Source organism: Lithobates pipiens, unplaced genomic scaffold (assembly GCF_037356315.1).
Source record: "Lithobates pipiens isolate NorthernLeopardFrog02 unplaced genomic scaffold, aLitPip1_a1.2 Scaffold_19, whole genome shotgun sequence".
NCBI classification, from domain to species: Eukaryota; Metazoa; Chordata; class Amphibia; order Anura; family Ranidae; genus Lithobates; species Lithobates pipiens.
The window spans coordinates 590,633,876-590,652,372 of NW_027507764.1; the positions used below are offsets into that span (position 1 = coordinate 590,633,876).

Genomic DNA, 18,497 nt, shown 5'->3' on the forward strand with positions numbered 1-18,497 from the left:
AGCTTCCTGAAAACATCCCAGCACCCGGTTAGCCCCTGAGCTTCCTGAAAACATCCCAGCACCCGGTTAGCCCCTGAGCTTCCTGAAAACATCCCAGCACCTGGCCGGCCCCTGAGCTTCCTGAAAACATCCCAGCACCCGGTTAGCCCCTGAGCTTCCTGAAAACATCCCAGCACCTGGCCGGCCCCTGAGCTTCCTGAAAACATCCCAGCGCCCGGCTGGCCCCTGAGCTTCCTGAAAACATCCCAGCACCCGGCCGGCCCCTGAGCTTCCTGAAAACATCCCAGCACCTGGCCAGCCCATGAGCTTCCTGAAAACATCCCAGCACCCGGCCGGCCCCTGAGCTTCCTGGAAATATCACAGCACCTGGCAGGCCCCTGAGCTTCCTGAAAACATCCCAGCACCCAGCTGGCACCCGAGCTTCCTGAAAACATCCTAGCACTCGGCTCGGCCCCAGAGCTTCCTGAAAACATCCCAGCATCCCGCAGGCCCTTGAGCTTCCTGAAAACATCCCAGCACCCAGCTCGGCCCCTGAGCTTCCTGAAAACAACCCAGCACCTGGCTGGCCCCTGAGCTTCCTGAAAGCATCCCAGCACCCGGCCAGCCCCTGAGTTTCCTGAAAACATCCCAGCACCCGGTTGGCACCTGAGTTTCCTGAAAACATCCCAGCACCCGGCTGGACCCTGAGCTTCCTGAAAACATCTCAGTACCCGCCTGGCCCCTGAGCTTCCTGAAAACATCCCAACACCAATCTGGCCCCCTACCTATCTGAAAACATCCCAGCACCTGGTCGGCCTCTGAGCTTCCTTAAAACATCCCAGCAGCCGTTTGGCCCCTGAGCTTCCTGAAAACATCCCAGCACCCAGCTGGCCCCTGAGCTTCCTGAAATCATCACAGCACCCAGCAGGACCCCTGAGCTTCTTGAAAAAATCCCTGGCCAGCTCCTGAGCTTCCTGAAAACATCCCAGCACCTGGTCGGCCCCTAAGCTTCCTGAAAACATCCCAGCACCCGGCCAGCCCCTGAGCTTCCCGAAAACATCCCAGCACCCGGCTCCTGAGCTTTCTGAAAACATCCCAGTACCCAGCCAGCCCCTGAGTTTCCTGAAAACATCCCAGCACCCGGTCGGCCCCTAAGCCTACTTAAAACATCCCAGCACCCAGCTGGCCCCTAAGCTTCCTGAAAACAGCCCAGCACTCGGCTCGGCCCCTGAGCTTCCTGAAAACATCCCAGCATCCGGCAGGCCCCTGAGCTTCCTGAAAACATCCCAGCACCCGGTTAGCCCCTGAGCTTCCTGAAAACATCCCAGCACCCGGTTAGCCCCTGAGCTTCCTGAAAACATCCCAGCACCTGGCCGGCCCCTGAGCTTCCTGAAAACATCCCAGCGCCCGGCTGGCCCCTGAGCTTCCTGAAAACATCCCAGTGCCCGGCAGGCCCCTGAGCTTCCTGAAAACATCCCAGCACCTGGCCAGCCCATGAGCTTCCTGAAAACATCCCAGCACCCGGCCGGCCCCTGAGCTTCCTGAAAACATCCCAGCACCTGGCCAGCCCATGAGCTTCCTGAAAACATCCCAGCACCTGGCCAGCCCATGAGCTTCCTGAAAACATCCCAGCACCCGGCCGGCCCATGAGCTTCCTGAAAACATCCCAGCACCCGGCCGGCCCCTGAGCTTCCTGAAAACATCCCATCCCCACTCCCTCAGTACTCCTCTCAAGAGTCCTCCGTCCTGATGCAAGCAGTGGGAGGAGTTATACAAATATCAAAATGTCTTGATGGGTGGGTGTCAGTCTGGAGGGGTGGGCGTTCCATAGGCAGGCTGTATTTGCATAAGCAACGCCCACATGTGATGCTGATCCTCCACTTCCACTCCAGGCCTTTTAATAACACTTTTTATTAACATGTAAAAACCTGTTTTATTATTTTTATTTTTTGCTAGAAAATTACTTAGACCCCACCAACCTTATATATATATATATTTTTAGCAGAGACTAAAATGGGGATTGTTGCAAATTTTTATGTCAGACGTTATTTGCGCAATGCATTTTTTTTGGAAAAAATACTCTTTAATGCAGGGATATGCAATTAGCGGACCCATCATGCCTCTGGGTGTGCCTCTCATGCTTGTGGCTGTCAGAATCTTGCTATGCCTCATGGGACTAGTAGTTCTGCAACGGTTGGAGGTCCTCTAATTGCATATCTCTGCTTTAATGAATTTTAATGCCAAAACAACACAATATATAACCCAATTTGTGGATAAAATATAAAAGATGTTGTTACGCTGAGTAAATGGATACCAAACATGTCATGCTTTAAAGTTGCCGACGCTCATGAAACAGCGACAAACTACGATACTTAAAAGCTATTTTTTTACAGATAACCAATTTAGATTTACAGAGGAGGTCTAAATATAGAATTATTGCTCTCACTCTAACCTTCATGGAGATACCTCCCATGTGTGGTGCGAACACCGTATACATATGCGTGCGCGACTTGTGTATGCATTTGCTTCAAGGAGCACGGAGGCATGGGGACACTTTGAAAATTGTTTTTCTTATTTATTTTCTTATTTATTTTTACACTGTCCCTTTTTTTTTCTTATTTATTTTGTGTATTAATTAATTAATTAATTAATTAATTAATTTTTTTTACACTGTCCCTTTAATATTTTTTTTTTAAATATTATTCATTTCTTTTTACACTGTCCCTTTAATTCAATTATTTGTATTATTTATTAATTTATTTTTACACTGTCCCTTTAATTGATTTTTTTTTAATTATTAATTAATTTTACCCTGTCCCTTTATTTTTTATTTTTTTTTGTATTATTTATTAAATTATTTTTGCCCTGTCCCTTTAAAAAAAAAATTGTATTATTAATTAAATTATTTTTACACTGTCCCTTTAATTTTTTTTTTTATTATTATTATAATTTATTAATTTATTTTTACACTGCCCCTCTATTTTTTTTTTTTTTTTAACACTTTTATTCCTATCACAAAAAAAATGTAAACATCGCTTGTAATTGAAATAAGGGAAGTCCTCTTTATGGAAATATCTGGGGGTTTCTAATAGTTGTTTTTTTTTTTCTTTAAAAAAAAAACAATTGTTTACTTCCATCCCTAGACCGGAAGTGATGTCATGATGTCCCTCCGATCCTCCTAGAATAGATCATAGAACTCTTGCTCTCTGTGGGGAAGCAGAGGTCTCTCTGCAGAGGTCCAGAATGCCCCCTGCTGAGTCTGAGCTCAGATGATCCAGTGTTGGTGTGCCGCTGCCTCACCATCCAACATCTCTCCACTCCCCCCCTCCCCCCCCCTCAGGTTTCTTTAAACTTCTACAAAACCTCCAACTCTCCGAGTTCTCGTACGATGTCACCGCCTTTGTTTTATTTTTCAGATAAACCGATTTAACAAATGTAAGGATCGCGGCTTGCTGATCACAGACCATCACTTGTACAAACTGGAGCCCAGCAAGGCCTACAAAGTGCTGAAGAGTCTCCCGCTGAGTACAGTAAGTACGGCAAGAGAGTCACCCAAAACCGGGGGGGGGGGGGGGAGGGGGGAGGAGGTTGGCACTTTATGAGGGATGAGCAGTGACAAACTAGCCGGATATTTCAAATTCTTTTCTGCTAGGTGAACATTTTATGGAGACAACATTTCTTTCCATGTTGCTTTGCAAATTGAATTTTTTTTATTTCTTACATTTTTTTAAAAAAAATTTTATCACCTTTGTTTTATTTTATAACACCTTTAATATATTTTTTATCACCTTGTTTTTATTTTAATCACCTTTATTTTTTTATCACCTTTTTTTTTCTTCAAAAGAAAAAAAAAGTGATTAAAAAAAAAATTTAAGGTGATAAAAAATTAATTGAAGGTGATATAATATAAATAAATAATAAAACAAAGGTGATAAAAAAAATAAAGGTTATTAAAATAAAAACAAAGTGATCAAAAATTAATTAAAGCTGATACATTTTATTTTTATCACCTTTGTTTTATTTTATATCACCTTCAATTCATTTTTTTATCACCTTTCATTTATTTTTTTTATCTGTGGGTAACAATAATAAACAACAATACAATTCAATACACACAAAAAAAAAACCCCCAAAAAAACACATACAAATACATTTTATTTTTATCACCTTTGTTTTTCTTATATCAACTTTTTTTTCTTCGAAAGAAAAAAAGTGATAAAAAAGTGTAAGGTGATTAAAAAAAAAACAAGGTGATAAAAAAAAATGTATTAAAGGTGATATAAAATAAAATGTGATCAAAATAAAATTAAAATATTAAAGCAAAAGTAAACAAGAATATATATATGTTTTTGTTTTGTTTTTTTGTGTGGGTATTGAATTGTATTGTTGTTTATTATTGCTATACACAGAAAAAAAAAAAAGATCAAAAGTCAAATAAAAAATTGACAGTGACAGTTCACAAGAATGTATTTGTTTTCTTGTTCCCTGTGTGTGTGTGTGTGTGTTGTACTGTTGTTTGATGTTTTTTTTTTTCCATAGAAGAAAAAAAAGATGAAAATAAAGCCAAATTAAAGTGACAGTACTGACTCTACTTTTTCTTACTTTATGGTTGTTGTTTGTTTTTTTTTAAGTTTATTGTTTTTCCTATTCTTTGAATCCAATTTATTTTAGAACAAAAAGCAGAAATTTTTTGTCAAAATGTTCAAAATTTGGCTGAAGATTTACCTTTTTTTTTTTTTTTTTTTTTTTTTTTGCTTCTTTGTTATTTTTTTCTACTTTTTTTTTTTTTTTAAAGAAAAGAGGAGATAAAAGTAAAATTTCAAAAATTCAAGCAAAAGTACACAAGAATATATTAGTTTTCTTATTTTCTGTGTATGGTTGTTTAATATTTTAAATTAAAAAAAAAGATGAGCAAAAAGATGAACAAAAGTCAAATAAAAAAATGTAAAGAGGCAGTTTCATAAGAATGTAGTTGTTTTCTTGTTTTGTGTGTGTGTGTGTGTGTGTGTGTGTATTTTGATGTTTTTTTTTTGTCAAGGTGTTCAAAATTTGGCTGAAGATTTGGCAAAGCAAAATAGGTATTTTTTTTTTGCTTCCTTCTGTTATTTTTTTCTACTTTAAAAAGGTGTTAAAAGTAAAAATTAAAAAACAATTCAAGCAAAAGTACACAAGAATATAAAAGTTTTTTAATCATTAGTGTATTGCATTGTGTTGTAAAGTATTATTTTCCACAGAAAAAAAAAAAATCAACAGTCAAATAAATAATTGAAAGTGGGAGTTGACAAGAATGTATTTGTTTTCTAGTTGTTGTTTTTTTTTTGTGTGTGTGCATTGTCATGTTTTATTTTTTTTTGTTTTTGTTTTTTTATTTAAATTTAAAGCGACAGTACCGACTCTTAACATTTTTTATTTTACAGGTTTTTTTATTTCATTATTTTTTTCTGTTCTTTGAATCCAATTTACTCTGGCACAAATAGAAAAATTTTGTCAAAATGTTCGGAATTTGGCTTAAGATTTGGCAACGCCAAATATGTAATCTAATTTATTTTTATTTTTTGCTTATGTCTGTTACTTTTTTCTAGTTTAAATAATAAAAAATAGGTGATAAAAGTAACATTAAGAATAATTCCTACAAAAGTACACAAGAATATATTAGTTTTCCTATTTTTTGTGTATTGTATTGTTTAATGTATTATTTTCCACAAAAAAAATCAAAAATCAAAAGTCATTTAAAAAAAATGAAAGCAGCAGTTGACGAGAGTGTATTTGTTTTCTTGTTTCTGTGTGTTTGGGTGTATTGTCTTGTTGTTTTATGTTTTTTTTTTCCACAGGAGAGAGAAAGATGAATAAGAACTCAAATAAAAAATGCAAAGCCACAGTACTGACGCTTTACATTTTTATTTCACACTTTTTTTTTTATTTCATCATTTGTCTCCAATTTACTTTAACACAAATAGCAGAAAAGGTTTGTCAAAATGTTCAAAATTTAGCTTAAGATTTGGCAAAGCAAAATAGTTTTTTTTTTTGCTTCTTTCTGTTAATTTTCTAGTTTAAAAAAATAAATAAATAGGTGATAAAAGTAAAATTAAAATTAATTCAAGCAAAAGTGCACAAGAATATATTCGTTTTCTTATTTTTTTGTGTATTGTATTGTTGTTTAATGTATTATTTTCCACAAAAAATTCCATATAAAAAATTGAAAGCGGCAGTTGACAAGACTGTATTTGTTTTCTTGTTTTTGTGTGTGTGTGTGTATTGTCTTCTTTGATTTTTTTTTTTTCACAGGAGAAAAAAAAGATGAATAAAAAGTCAAACAAAAAATTTAAAGCGACAGTACCGACTCTTTAAATTTTTTATTTTACGGGTTTTTTTTTTTTAAATCTAAAAAATTTAAAGCGGCAGTTGACAAGACTGTATTTGTTTTCTTGTTTTTGTGTGTGTGTGTATTGTCTTCTTTGATTTTTTATTTTTTTCACAGGAGAAAAAAAGATGAATAAAAAGTCAAATAAAAAATTTAAAGCGACAGTACCGACTCTTTAAATTTTTTATGTTACTGTTTTTTTTTAATTTAAAAATATAAAAAATTGAAAGCGGCAGTTGACAAGAATGTATTTGTTTTCTTGTTTGTGTGTGTGTATTGTCTTCTTTGATTTTTTTTTTTTCACAGGAGAAAAAAAGATGAATAAAAAGTCAAATACAAAATTTAAAGCGACAGTACCGACTCTTTAAATTTTTTATTTTACGGGTTTTTTTTTTTTTTTTAAATCTAAAAAATTTAAAGCGGCAGTTGACAAGACTGTATTTGTTTTCTTGTTTTTGTGTGTGTGTGTGTATTGTCTTCTTTGATTTTTTTTTTTTCACAGGAGAAAAAAAGATGAATAAAAAGTCAAATAAAAAATTTAAAGCGACAGTACCGACTCTTTCAATTTTTTATTTTACTGTTTTTTTTCATATAAAAATATAAAAAATTTAAAGCGGCAGTTGACAAGAATGTATTTGTTTTCTTGTTTTTGTGTGTGTGTGTGTGTGTGTATTGTCTTGTTTTTTCATGGGTTTTTTTTTTCCCACAGGAGAAAAAAAAATCTAATGAAAAATTGAAAGCGACAGTACCGACTCTTTAAATTTTTATTCTACAATTTTTCTTACTCTTTGAATCTAATTTTTTATTTAAAATATATATATATAAAAAATGTTGAAGATTTGGCAAACCGATATAAGATTTATATTTTTCCTTTTTTTTTTTTTTTTTTTTTAATTAAAAAATGTAGCAGTAGGCTATAGTGATATCCAACAAAAGCAGGGAGATGAAACTCTCGTTTGCGATGTGGAGGGTGTATGAAATTTGCACACCATGAGGGATGCATTAATGAGATCGGGCAGAACCACTTTCCATATTTGGGGAGGGGGGGAGGGGGGAGTCTCGCTATCACCCGTTCTAGCCAGTAAATCATCCTCTTGGAGAAATTGCCCCCTTCCCCCCCCCCCCTCAGGTCCATTATCGGCAGCTGCCTGGCAGACAGATTGTAATTCTCCTGGCCACTTAAAGAGCTCCGCTTTGTAATTGATTTGTCAGACTGTAAAGCAGACAATTACCCCTAATTACAAGTCAATTACTGGAAAAGTACCCCCCCCCCTTTCACTTTATTCCTGGAGGAGGATTAGTGATATTATGATGGAAATGGTGAAGACAGGAGACCTCTTGGCTAAGATCAAGAGTAGTGTCTGTTTTTATCGGTTTTCAGGACAGAATGCTAATGCCCCTAACCAAGGTAGGGGGCGCCAGTTAGTTACTCCAAATGTTATAAAGTAGAAAGGATCCTTTTTTCTCGTTGGTTGAATCTGGTCTGGCTCTCCAGGCTTGACCTCGGTTGAAGGCAAAATACTCCCTTGTTAGTAATTCCCTTCTGATTGGAAATGGGCTACGTTTGTCTGGCCCAGGGCTGCTCTGAAGGACAGGACCTTCCTACGAGGGAGCATCAGTGATTGAATGGACCTTTGCCTCTGCAGATCTCCCAAAGAACTGAGTCTGCCTGGTTTCAGCTGGGTGGAACTTGAGTAGCCAGTCCATGTCAGGAGTCTTGAAAAACTTGGGGGTTTGAGTCTGAAAATCTATGGGGGAGGCCATGCAGCCTTATGATCAGGATTTTCCTTCAGGGGAGCCCCGCCTAGTGCTTAGGTGGACCTCCAGAAGAACGGGGTCCTCCTGGTTTCAGTTAGTTGGACCATAAATACCCAGTCCGCGTCAGGAGTCTTGAAAACTTGGGGGTTTGGGTCTGAAAATCTATGGGGGAGGCCATGCAGCCTTATGATCAGGATCTTCCTTCAGAGGAGCCCCACCTATTCCTTAGGTGGACCTCCAGAAGAACAGGGTCCTCCTGGTTTCAGTTAGGTGGACTATGAGTACCCAGTCCGTGTCAGGAGTTCAGATCTGAAAGTCTTGGAGGGGAGGGCATGCAGCCTTATGGTCAGGATCTTCCTTCAGAGGAGCCCCACCTAGTGCTTAGGTGGACCTCCCAAAGAACGGGGTCGTCCTGGTTTCAGTTGGGTGGACCAGGAGTACCCAATCTGTGTCAGGAGTCTTGCAAGACTTGGGAGTTCACGTCTGAAAGTCTTGGAGGGGAGGGCATGCAACCTTACTGTCGGGATCTTCCTTCGGGGGAGCCCCACCTAGTGCTTGGGTGGACCTTGCCCAGGGGCGGATCCATAGCCTAGTCCCGGGAGGGGCACTGCTATAAAATATTTTTTGGGGGGCAATTTATCAGGGAAATGGCTGGTATTGGCGCATCAATCATTACGGCACCATGGTTGTTATGGTGTCAGGATGATTGAAGCGCATAATTTGTATTATTACATTGTAATATAAAATGAAATGGTTTAACTCACCATAATGCAGAATCAGTGGGAGCCCTGAGGGTGTCATTTGCCATGTCGCCTGCCACCAAATGCAGATTGTCACTTGCCACGTCACCTGCCACACATTGCGGATTGCTACTTGCCACATCACCTGCCACACGTTGCTGATTGTCACTTGCCACGTAGCCTGCCACACATTGCGGATTGTCACTTGCCACGTAGCCTGCCACACATTGCGGATTGTCACTTGCCACATAGCCTGCCACACATTGCGGATTGTCACTTGCAAACGTCACCTGCCACACATTGCGGATTGCCACTTGCAAACGTCACCTGCCACACATTGCGGATTGACACTTGCCACATAGCCTGCCACACAGTGCGGATTGCTACTTGCCACATCACCTGCCACACGTTGCTGATTGTCACTTGCCACATCACCTGCCACACATTGCGGATTGCCACTTGCCAAGTAGCCTGCCACACGTTGCGGAGTGTCACTTGCCACGTCACCTGCCACTCGTTGCTGATTGTCACTTGCCACATAGCCTGCCACACATTGCGGATTGCTACTTGCCACATCACCTGCCACACGTTGCTGATTGTCACTTGCCACGTAGCCTGCCACACATTGCGGATTGTCACTTGCCACGTAGCCTGCCACACATTGCGGATTGTCACTTGCCACATAGCCTGCCACACATTGCGGATTGTCACTTGCCACATAGCCTGCCACACATTGCGGATTGTCACTTGCAAACGTCACCTGCCACACATTGCGGATTGCCACTTGCAAACGTCACCTGCCACACATTGCGGATTGACACTTGCCACATAGCCTGCCACACAGTGCGGATTGCTACTTGCCACATCACCTGCCACACGTTGCTGATTGTCACTTGCCAAGTAGCCTGCCACACGTTGCGGAGTGTCACTTGCCACGTCACCTGCCACACGTTGCTGATTGTCACTTGCCACATAGCCTGCCACACATTGCGGATTGCCACTTGCCACGTCACCTGCCACACGTTGCGGATTGTCACTTGCCACATAGCCTGCCACACATTGCGGATTGTCACTTGCCACGTAGCCTGCCACACATTGCGGATTGTCACTTGCCACATAGCCTGCCACACATTGCGGATTGTCACTTGCCACGTAGCCTGCCACACATTGTGGATTGTCACTTGCCACGTCACCTGCCACACATTGCGGATTGTCACTTGCAAACATCACCTGCCACACATTGTGGATTGACACTTGCCACATAGCCTGCCACACATTGCGGCTTGTCACTTGCCACATAGCCTGCCACACATTGCGGATTGTCACTTGCCACGTAGCCTGCCACACATTGTGGATTGTCACTTGCCACGTCACCTGCCACACATTGCGGATTGTCACTTGCAAACATCACCTGCCACACATTGTGGATTGACACTTGCCACATAGCCTGCCACACATTGCGGCTTGTCACCTACTGTGTCACTTTTCTGCTAAGGTGGTCTTTTGTTGTGTCCCAGAGTGAAGATAGGCAGCAGAGAGATGATGTAATCTCTCTGCTGCACACAGCTTCCCACACACTGAGGGCGGAACTGGAGGGATGCAGGGCAGTGAGAGATGATGTCATCTCCCTGCTCCCCTGCCCGCTGGCCTCCTGATTGGCCAGCAGCCCTCAGACTCTAAGCCGCCCAGCTGCCCCCCCTCACCCCTCCATTCACCAGCACTCATCGCAGTCACCCGCGGAAACCGGCCACGGCGGCGGAAACCGGCCGCGCTGTCACCCGCCGGCCATATTCTCGGAGAAGGCAATTGCCCCCCCCCCCCTGGATCCTCCCCTGACCTTGCCTCTGCACATCTCCCAAATTACGGGGTCTGTCTGGTTTCAGCTGGGTGGATCTTGAGTACTCATTCCACATCAGAACTCTTGCAAGCCTCGGGGGGGTTCCGGTCTGAAAGTCTTGGAGGGGAGGACATGCAGCTTTATAGTCAGAATGTTACTTCGGGAGAGCCCCACCTAGTGCTTGGGTGGACCTTGCCTTCACACATCTCCTGAAGAACGGGGTCTGCCTGGTTTTAGCTGGGTGAACCACGAGTCCCGAGGCCCTGCCAAGATTCTTGTAAGCTTCGGGGGCTCAGATCCAGGATCCTTTCTCTTTGGAGGAGGACCATGTGTGCATTTTTTTGTGTGTTTCACAAGTGAAGAGCATTTTAAATGTAACATCTCCCCAAGAAACAATTCTTCCTAATGCCGCGTACACACGACCGGACTTTTCAACATCAAAAGTCCGACGGAACGATTCCGGCGGACCATTCGATCGTGTGTGGGCTGCAGCGGACTTTTGATTTGCAAAAGTCTGACAGACTTTAGAAATGGAACATGTTTCAAATTTTTCCGACAGAACTCCGCCGGACTCAGTTCCTACTGAGAAATCCATTTGTGTGTGTGCTAGTCCGACGGACAAAAACCGACGCAAGGGCAGCTATTGGCTACTGGCTTTGAACTTCCTTATTCTAGTCCAGTCGTACGTCATCACCTTCGAATCCGTCGGACTTTGGTGTGATTGTGTGTGGCCAAGTCCGTTCATTCGCAAAGTCCGTCAGAACTCTGTCAGAACTCCATCAAAAGTCTGTCGGACCTAGTCCCTCGAAAAGTCTGGTCGTGTGTACGCGGCATTACAGTTACAATAAGTGTTACTTTGTATCCTTCACTGGAGTAGCCCGCCATCCAATTGTAGTACTCTTGCTTCCACGGGTTTCTACTCTGTGGCATCAGATGACAGTCAGACGCAGATTATCACCATACAAAAACTTCCCAGCGCACATACCAGCTCTCCAGGAAAAATAATTACAATGTTTCAACAATTTGACCAGTTTAGTTGCATCCATGTGCTGTTGTATGTGGAAGCCACAATGCCCCGTCAAGGCCTATCAAGGCCTTAACTCTAGTCTCACGTCTCTTAGCTGCAGTGCCACAGAGCCCTGTTCTGCCTTCTCGGGTTGTCGGGAGTGCCACGCTGCATCTGGTGATTTCATGCATCCAGGGCAGTCCTGGGTCCTGGAAGTCTGTCTCTGTTTAGACCTGTTCCACCTCCTGCCCATTACCATACTGACACAGTTGTGGTGAAGACGGGAAGGTGTCAATCTATTGTAAAACTGAGGACTCTGATGTGAAATGACGGTGGGGGGGGGGGGGGGTGGAGCAGGGGAAGAGGACTCTGAAGTGAAAGGATGAGGGGGGAACTGAAAACTCTGAGGGGGGAGGGGGAGTGAGGATTTTGAAGTGAAGGGGGGAGGGGACTCTGATGTGAAGGCACGGTGGGGACTATGATGTGAAGGCACGGTGGGGACTATGATGTGAAGGCACGGTGGGGACTATGATGTGAAGGCACGGTGGGGACTATGATGTGAAAAGGGTGGGGGGGGGAGGTGAGGACTCTGATGTGAAGAGGGGGAAGATGTTATGGGGGGTTATGGAAGCAGCTTGGTGGGTGAAAGTTGGCCAAGATGGATGCATGCAGTGGAGAGCAATGTGCCAGATAATGTGAGAAGGAAGCCAGACTTGAAATTGCCATCAACATTTATTAGTTTTGAAGAATGTAATTTCATTAGACTATCGGTGACAGGTTCTCTTTACAGATATAATAATAATCTGATGTAATCAGGGTGTATGCCAGTCAAATGTAATACAAACACTGATTAGGGGACCCAGCTTATCCGCTGATTGGCTTTTCGTTAATCTGGCATTAATTTCCTACTCCTGCCTGTCCTTCCTTCTAGATTTCACTGGTCAAAGTTCAGGCAGAAATTGAGGCAGGAGGCTGGCAACAGTGATTAATGTCCCGGCAGAGGTCAAGACAGGCAACAGGCAAGTATAGTCAGGATCAAGGCAAAGGTTGAGGTAGGCAAGGATAATCAGTGTCCAGGCAGAGGTCGAGATAGACAGCAGACAAGGATAGTCAGTGTCCAGGCAAAGGTTGAGATAGGCAGCAGACAAAGATAGTCAGAGTCAAGGCAAACGTCTAGGCAGGCAGCAGGGAAAAATTGAGGTAGACAAGGATAGTCAGTGTCCAGGCAGATAGGCAGCAGGCCTAGACAGGCAGCAGGGAAGAATAGTCCGAGTCCAGGCATAGGTTGAAGTAGGCAAGAATAGTCTGTGTCAAAGCAGTGGTCAAGATAAACAGCAGGCAAGGATAGTCAGGGTCAATGCAAAGTTCTAGGCAGAAAGCAGAGAAGAATAGTCAGGGTCCAGGTAAAGGCTAAGGTAGGCAAGGATAATCAGCGTCCAAGCAGAGGTCGAGATAGACAGCAGGCAAGGATAGTCAGAGTCCAGGCAAAGGTCTAGGCAGGCAGCAGAGAAAAATAATCAGAGTCCAGACAGAGGTTGAGGTAGGCAAGGATAGTCACTGTTCAGGCAGATAGGCAGCGGGGAAGGATAATCAGGGTCATGGCAAAGGTCTAGGCAGGCAGCAGGGATAGAATAGTTAGAGTCCAGGCAGAGGTTGAAGTAGACAAGAACACTCAGTGTCCAGGCAGAGGTCAAGATAGACAGCAGGCACGGATAGTCAGGGTCAAGGCTAAAGACTAGGCAGGTAGTAGAGAAGAATAATTAGGGTCCAGGCAAAAGTTGAAGTAGGAAAGGATAGTCAGTGTCCAGGCAAAGGTTGAAGTAGGAAAGGATAGTCAGTGTCCAGGCAAAGGTTGAGGTAGGCAGCAGGCAAGGATTGTCAGTATCTGGGCAGAGCTCAAAGTAGGCAGCAGGCAAGAGTTACAGCACCGGCTGCCATAAGGGAAAGAAAATTGAATACCCTCCTTGGCCTGCATGCACACCAAAATGCCAAGGATGCATGCTAACATTTGCATGCCTTCCACGCACCATGCGCACGCTTGCAAAACCATGATCCAGTGCATAACATGCTGCATTTGGACAGGATGGACAAGGTACTTTAACAGAAGTGGCCCCTAGAGGTACTGTAACAGGTTTCTTGGACCCCAGGCTGGCACTTTGAGAACAGAAAGCTCAGGTTTGTCCAAGGACCTCAAATTGGTTCTACACACCATCGAGCTATAGGTCCCAGCTTATAGCCCTTAAGAAGTGGGTTTACCCCAAAATGCCATCTAAATGGCATGGCACAAAGTGGCAGGCTTCACCGTGATTCACCGTATTGTACAGTAAAATGCTTTTACCACGCATTACCGCAACACATAGACCTGAAGCCATAAATAGAATCCTTTTAAAATGCTACAAATTAGCAAGAACACTGTGGATGCCTAATACAGGGGAAAGAAATCAGCACTTTTTTGGACCATTATTTATTCCTGCACTGTACGGATGGTCTCAATCAGCCGCCATTTTTACGCCTGTAAATTCCTGGCCAGCCGCTCATTCCTTTGGATCTCTCTGTCTGACGAATGAAACATTGTTACAGGACACAAGTCACCCGCCATCAGTAACTAAGCAGCAGCGTGATCCTCTCTCCCGCTACTCTGCTTTTTTTTTTTCATGCTTTAAATAAATTCCATCCCGGTTGTCATGGCAACCGGAATTGTGAGAAGCGAGAGCAAAATTTCCAGGGCTTGCAGAATCCATCTCTCTGCGTTGATTATTTATTTATGAGAATCTGGCACAAGGCCGAGATCAGGAGAGAAGGATGGCTGAGCCGCCTTGGCAAACGTTTATCATTTTTCGGTAGCAGGCATTGAATGTATAGGACTGGAGTCCATGGAGGGTGCAGATGAGATTGGTTTATAACACCCCCCCCCCCCCCCAAAACCTTCAAAACTGCAAAGCAGCTTAACCAGATTCGCTGAGAATGGACAGACTGGAGCCAATTAGGGGGGCTGTTGTATATAGTGACGCCCGCATTCTCCATCGTTTGCTTTTTATTGCCCCAATTCAGCCTATGTATAAAGTAATACATTAATCTTTTATTTTAATTCCACTGAATCATTATCATACCTCTGAAATTTTGCCACTTCATGACCTTTTGTCTAAGATCAAGCAAAGTATCTATTTTTACCAGAGTCCAGTAGGGGCGCTCTGTCATCATTCGGGCTGGGATGGCTGGCTGTGTAGTATGCCTGCTGGAATAATGGGGGTCCTGAGGGATCTTCCCATTGAGAAGGAACCTGAGTGAGGCATCCACCAGGTAAGGTGGAGGTCTGGATCATTTCCCCTGGTGTGGAGGGTTTCAAGGGGCCCAGAACCTCCTGATTTGAACTGTGCTACCTTGTCTGGCTGAGGGCTGGGAAGGCAGAGGTCTCCACATTGTCAAGCATCCCCTGGGAGTGGTGGAGTAGCTGTCAAGACCTGGATCACCTGCTGGTGGCACTGTGCTTGCCAGGGTGGAAAGTTGTAGTTTCTGTGTCCACCAGTGGGTGTCTCCCAGCAGCCAGCATCAGGTGGAAACTGAATACTGTGATCTGCTGGGTGCTGGGAGACATGGAAAATACAACCTTCCATCCTGGGTAGCACAATACCGCCAGCGGGTGATCCATGTGCTGACAGTAGGCTCTTTCCACCTCTGCCTTGGGGGGGGGGTGTTCTGTTCATGAGAGCCACCCACCCAGTACTCATTGGTTGTCGGATCATGAGGAGCTGGGTCTGTACCTACAGTATGGCAGGAGTCTTGCATCCCAGGAGGTCAGGAAGGGGTCCACCCAGTACTCGTTTCGCTTTGGTTGATCATGAGGAACATTTTGGCTAGGTGGACCTGAACGTGCCTTACCCCCATCAGGAGTCTTGCATCCTGGAGGGTCAGGGAGGGGCCCTCACCTAATAGTGATTGGTTGGCTGATCATGAGGAGCTGGGGCCTTACTTCTATCAGGAGCCTTGTGTCCTGTGGGCTTAGGAGGGGGTCCATCCAGTACTGGTTAATTGGCTTTGGCCGATCATGAGAAGCCTTTTGACTAGGTAGACCTGAATGTGACTTTCTTCCTACAGGAGTGTTGCATTCCTGGGGGTCAGGAAGGGGTCCACCCAGTTCTGCTTAGTTGGCTTTGGCAGATCATGAGGAGCCCTTTGGCTAGGTGGACCTGAGTGTGCCTTACCCAATCAGGAATCTTTCGTCCTGGGGGGTCAGAGAGGGGCCCCCACCCAGTACTCATTGGTTGGCTGATTATGAGGAGTTGGGGCCTTACCTTTGTCAGGTGCCTTGCATCAGGAAGGGGTCCGACCAGTACTCGTTATTTGGCTTTGGCTGATCATGAGGAGCCTTTTGGCTAGGTGGACCTCAGTGTGCCTTAGCCCAATCAGGACTCTAGCATCCTGGGGGGGGGGGGGGGGGTCCAGGAAAGAGCCCCCACCCAGTACTCATTGGTTGGCTGAATATGAGGAGCTGGGTCCTTACCTCCATCAGGAGTCTTGCATCCTGGAGGGTAAGGAAGGGGTCCACCCAGTACTCGCTAGTTGGCTTTGGCTGATCATGAGGAGCCTTTTGGCTAGATGTCCCTGATTGTGTCTTACCCGAATCAAGAGCCTTGCATCCTGGAGGGTTAGGGAGGGGCCCCCAGCCAGTACTCATTGGTTGGCTGATCATGAGGAGCTGGGTCCTTACCTCAGTCAGGAGCCTTGCATCCGGGGGGGGGGGGGGGTCAGGGGGGGTTCCTGCCCAGTACTGATTGGTTGGCTGATCATAAGGTGCTGGGTCCTATCTCAATCAGGAGCCTTGCGTCCCGGGGGGGGGGGGGTTAGGATAGGATCCAGCCATTGCTTGTTAGTTTACTTTTGTTGATCACGAGGAGCCCTTTGTCTAAATAGACCCGTACCTTACCCCCATCAGGGGTCTTGCATCCCAGGGGAGGTCAGGGAAGGATCCATCCTCTTCAGCAGGGGAACATATGACACTAGTGCGCTTTTTTTGTTCACTTTGGTGTTTTGTTTTTGCGCACTGTGGGCTTGGAAAAAAAAGTCTGGGAACTTTTGTAAATTAATGGGCCTGAGAATGGGCCGTGGGGCAGGGGGCGGAATTGGGGTGGGCCTGGGGGTTCACCCCAAAACAAATTTAATGGTTGCATCATGTGCCAAAATAGTGCCAATGGCTGTGGAAAACTTCGGTATATTAAATACTTAATCCTGGTGCATATACTGTCCCGCAGTTACATTTTGAGATAATATGGGAAAAAATGTCCTTGCATTGGTTTGGTGAAAGTCACATTTGCCACTTTGCAAATATATCCTTAAACCCATAAAAATATACCCTTAAGGAGCTGGGTCCTTACCACCTTCAGAAGTCTTGCGTCCTGCGGGATCAGGATGGGGTCCCTGCCCAGTACTCATTAGCTGGCATTGGCTGATCATGAGGAGCCTTTTAGCTAGGTGGACCTAAGCATGCCTTACCCCAATCAGGAGTCTTGAATCCTGGAAGGGGTCAGGAAACCCAAACAAGTACTCATGGGTTGGGTGATCATGAGGAGCTGAGGCCTTGCCTCCGTCAGGAGCCTTGCATTCTAGGGGGTCAGGGAGGGGTCCCTGCCCAGTACTCAGTGGTTGGCAGATCATGAGGAGCTGGATCCTTATCTCCATCAGGAGTCTTGAATCCTGGAAGGGGTCAGGAAACCCAAACAAGTACTCATGGGTTGGGTGATCATGAGGAGCACAGGCCTTGCCTCTGTCAGGAGCCTTGCATTCTAGGGGGTCAGGGAGGGGTCCCTGCCCAGTACTCAGTGGTTGGCAGATCATGAGGAGCTGGATCCTTACCTCCATCAGGAGTCTTGAATCCTGGAAGGGGTCAGGAAGGGATCCACCCAGTTCTCGTTAGTAGACTTTTTTTCTCATCATGAGGAGCCCTTTATCTAAATGGACCTCAGTGCCCCTTACCCCCATCAGGAGTCTTGCATCCAGGGGAAGGTCAGGGAGGGGGTCCATCCTCTTCAGGAGGGGAACATATGACACACCCTAGTGTACTTTTTTTTCAACACATTAGCCATGCATTGGCCACCTGCTGTGCTTTTGCTAATCAGAGTATTTTATCTCCATATGTCACATAATATTCCTAGTGCTTGGACCTCCATGATTCTGGTTTTCAAGTAACCATGGCCAGAGTCCAGGCTGCCATCAGCGTCTCATTACGGGCCTCACATGTTCTCTGATCCTTATAGATGGCGGGGATAATATTTCCTGGACATATGGAGGAAATTGGATTTACGATACAATTAGAGCGCACGCCCTCCTGTCCTGTGCAATATGGTGGAATTAGAGGGAAGTAATGCACACAGTAATTCTATTTCGATGCTGGTTCCAGCCGCAGGGAAAGCCGCGCTGATCTTTGTTTAACACGCAGAGAGATTAGCGTCTAATCTTATGTTACATTATTGCACAGTCAGAGGTGACCTAGTCACTGCTGGAAATGCAGATGGAGCAGCCGGAAAATATTCAGCCGGGGGAAACACGGAGGCCACTCCGACTGCAACAATTCCCGCCAATTTTGTAATATGGGCAAGAGAACCTGTCATAACAAAAAAAAAAAATACAAAAATAATTCAAAACTGGTGAGAACATTCCAGGAGGCCCCACAACACACTGGAACATACCACTCCGAAGCAGGGGGGGGGAGACTTCAGATATGGCTTTTGCCTAGGCACACTGCATACATCCCACAATGCAATGCAATGCTTCTCCCTAAGGTGTCTAAGCCCTTGTACACACGGTCGGAGAATCCGTCGG

At 44.6% G+C, this 18,497-nt stretch overlaps 1 protein-coding gene across 1 annotated transcript in view; it reads left to right on the plus strand.

Annotated features, from left to right (window-relative positions):
- The window catches only part of LOC143998131 (unconventional myosin-Ig-like), a 307,651-nt gene that overhangs the window by 227,095 nt on the left and 62,059 nt on the right, over positions 1–18,497 (plus strand). The window contains exon 20 of the mRNA XM_077493873.1: positions 3,396–3,509. Coding sequence (XP_077349999.1) covers positions 3,396–3,509 — 114 coding nt within the window. The remainder of the gene's footprint in view (positions 1–3,395; positions 3,510–18,497) is intronic.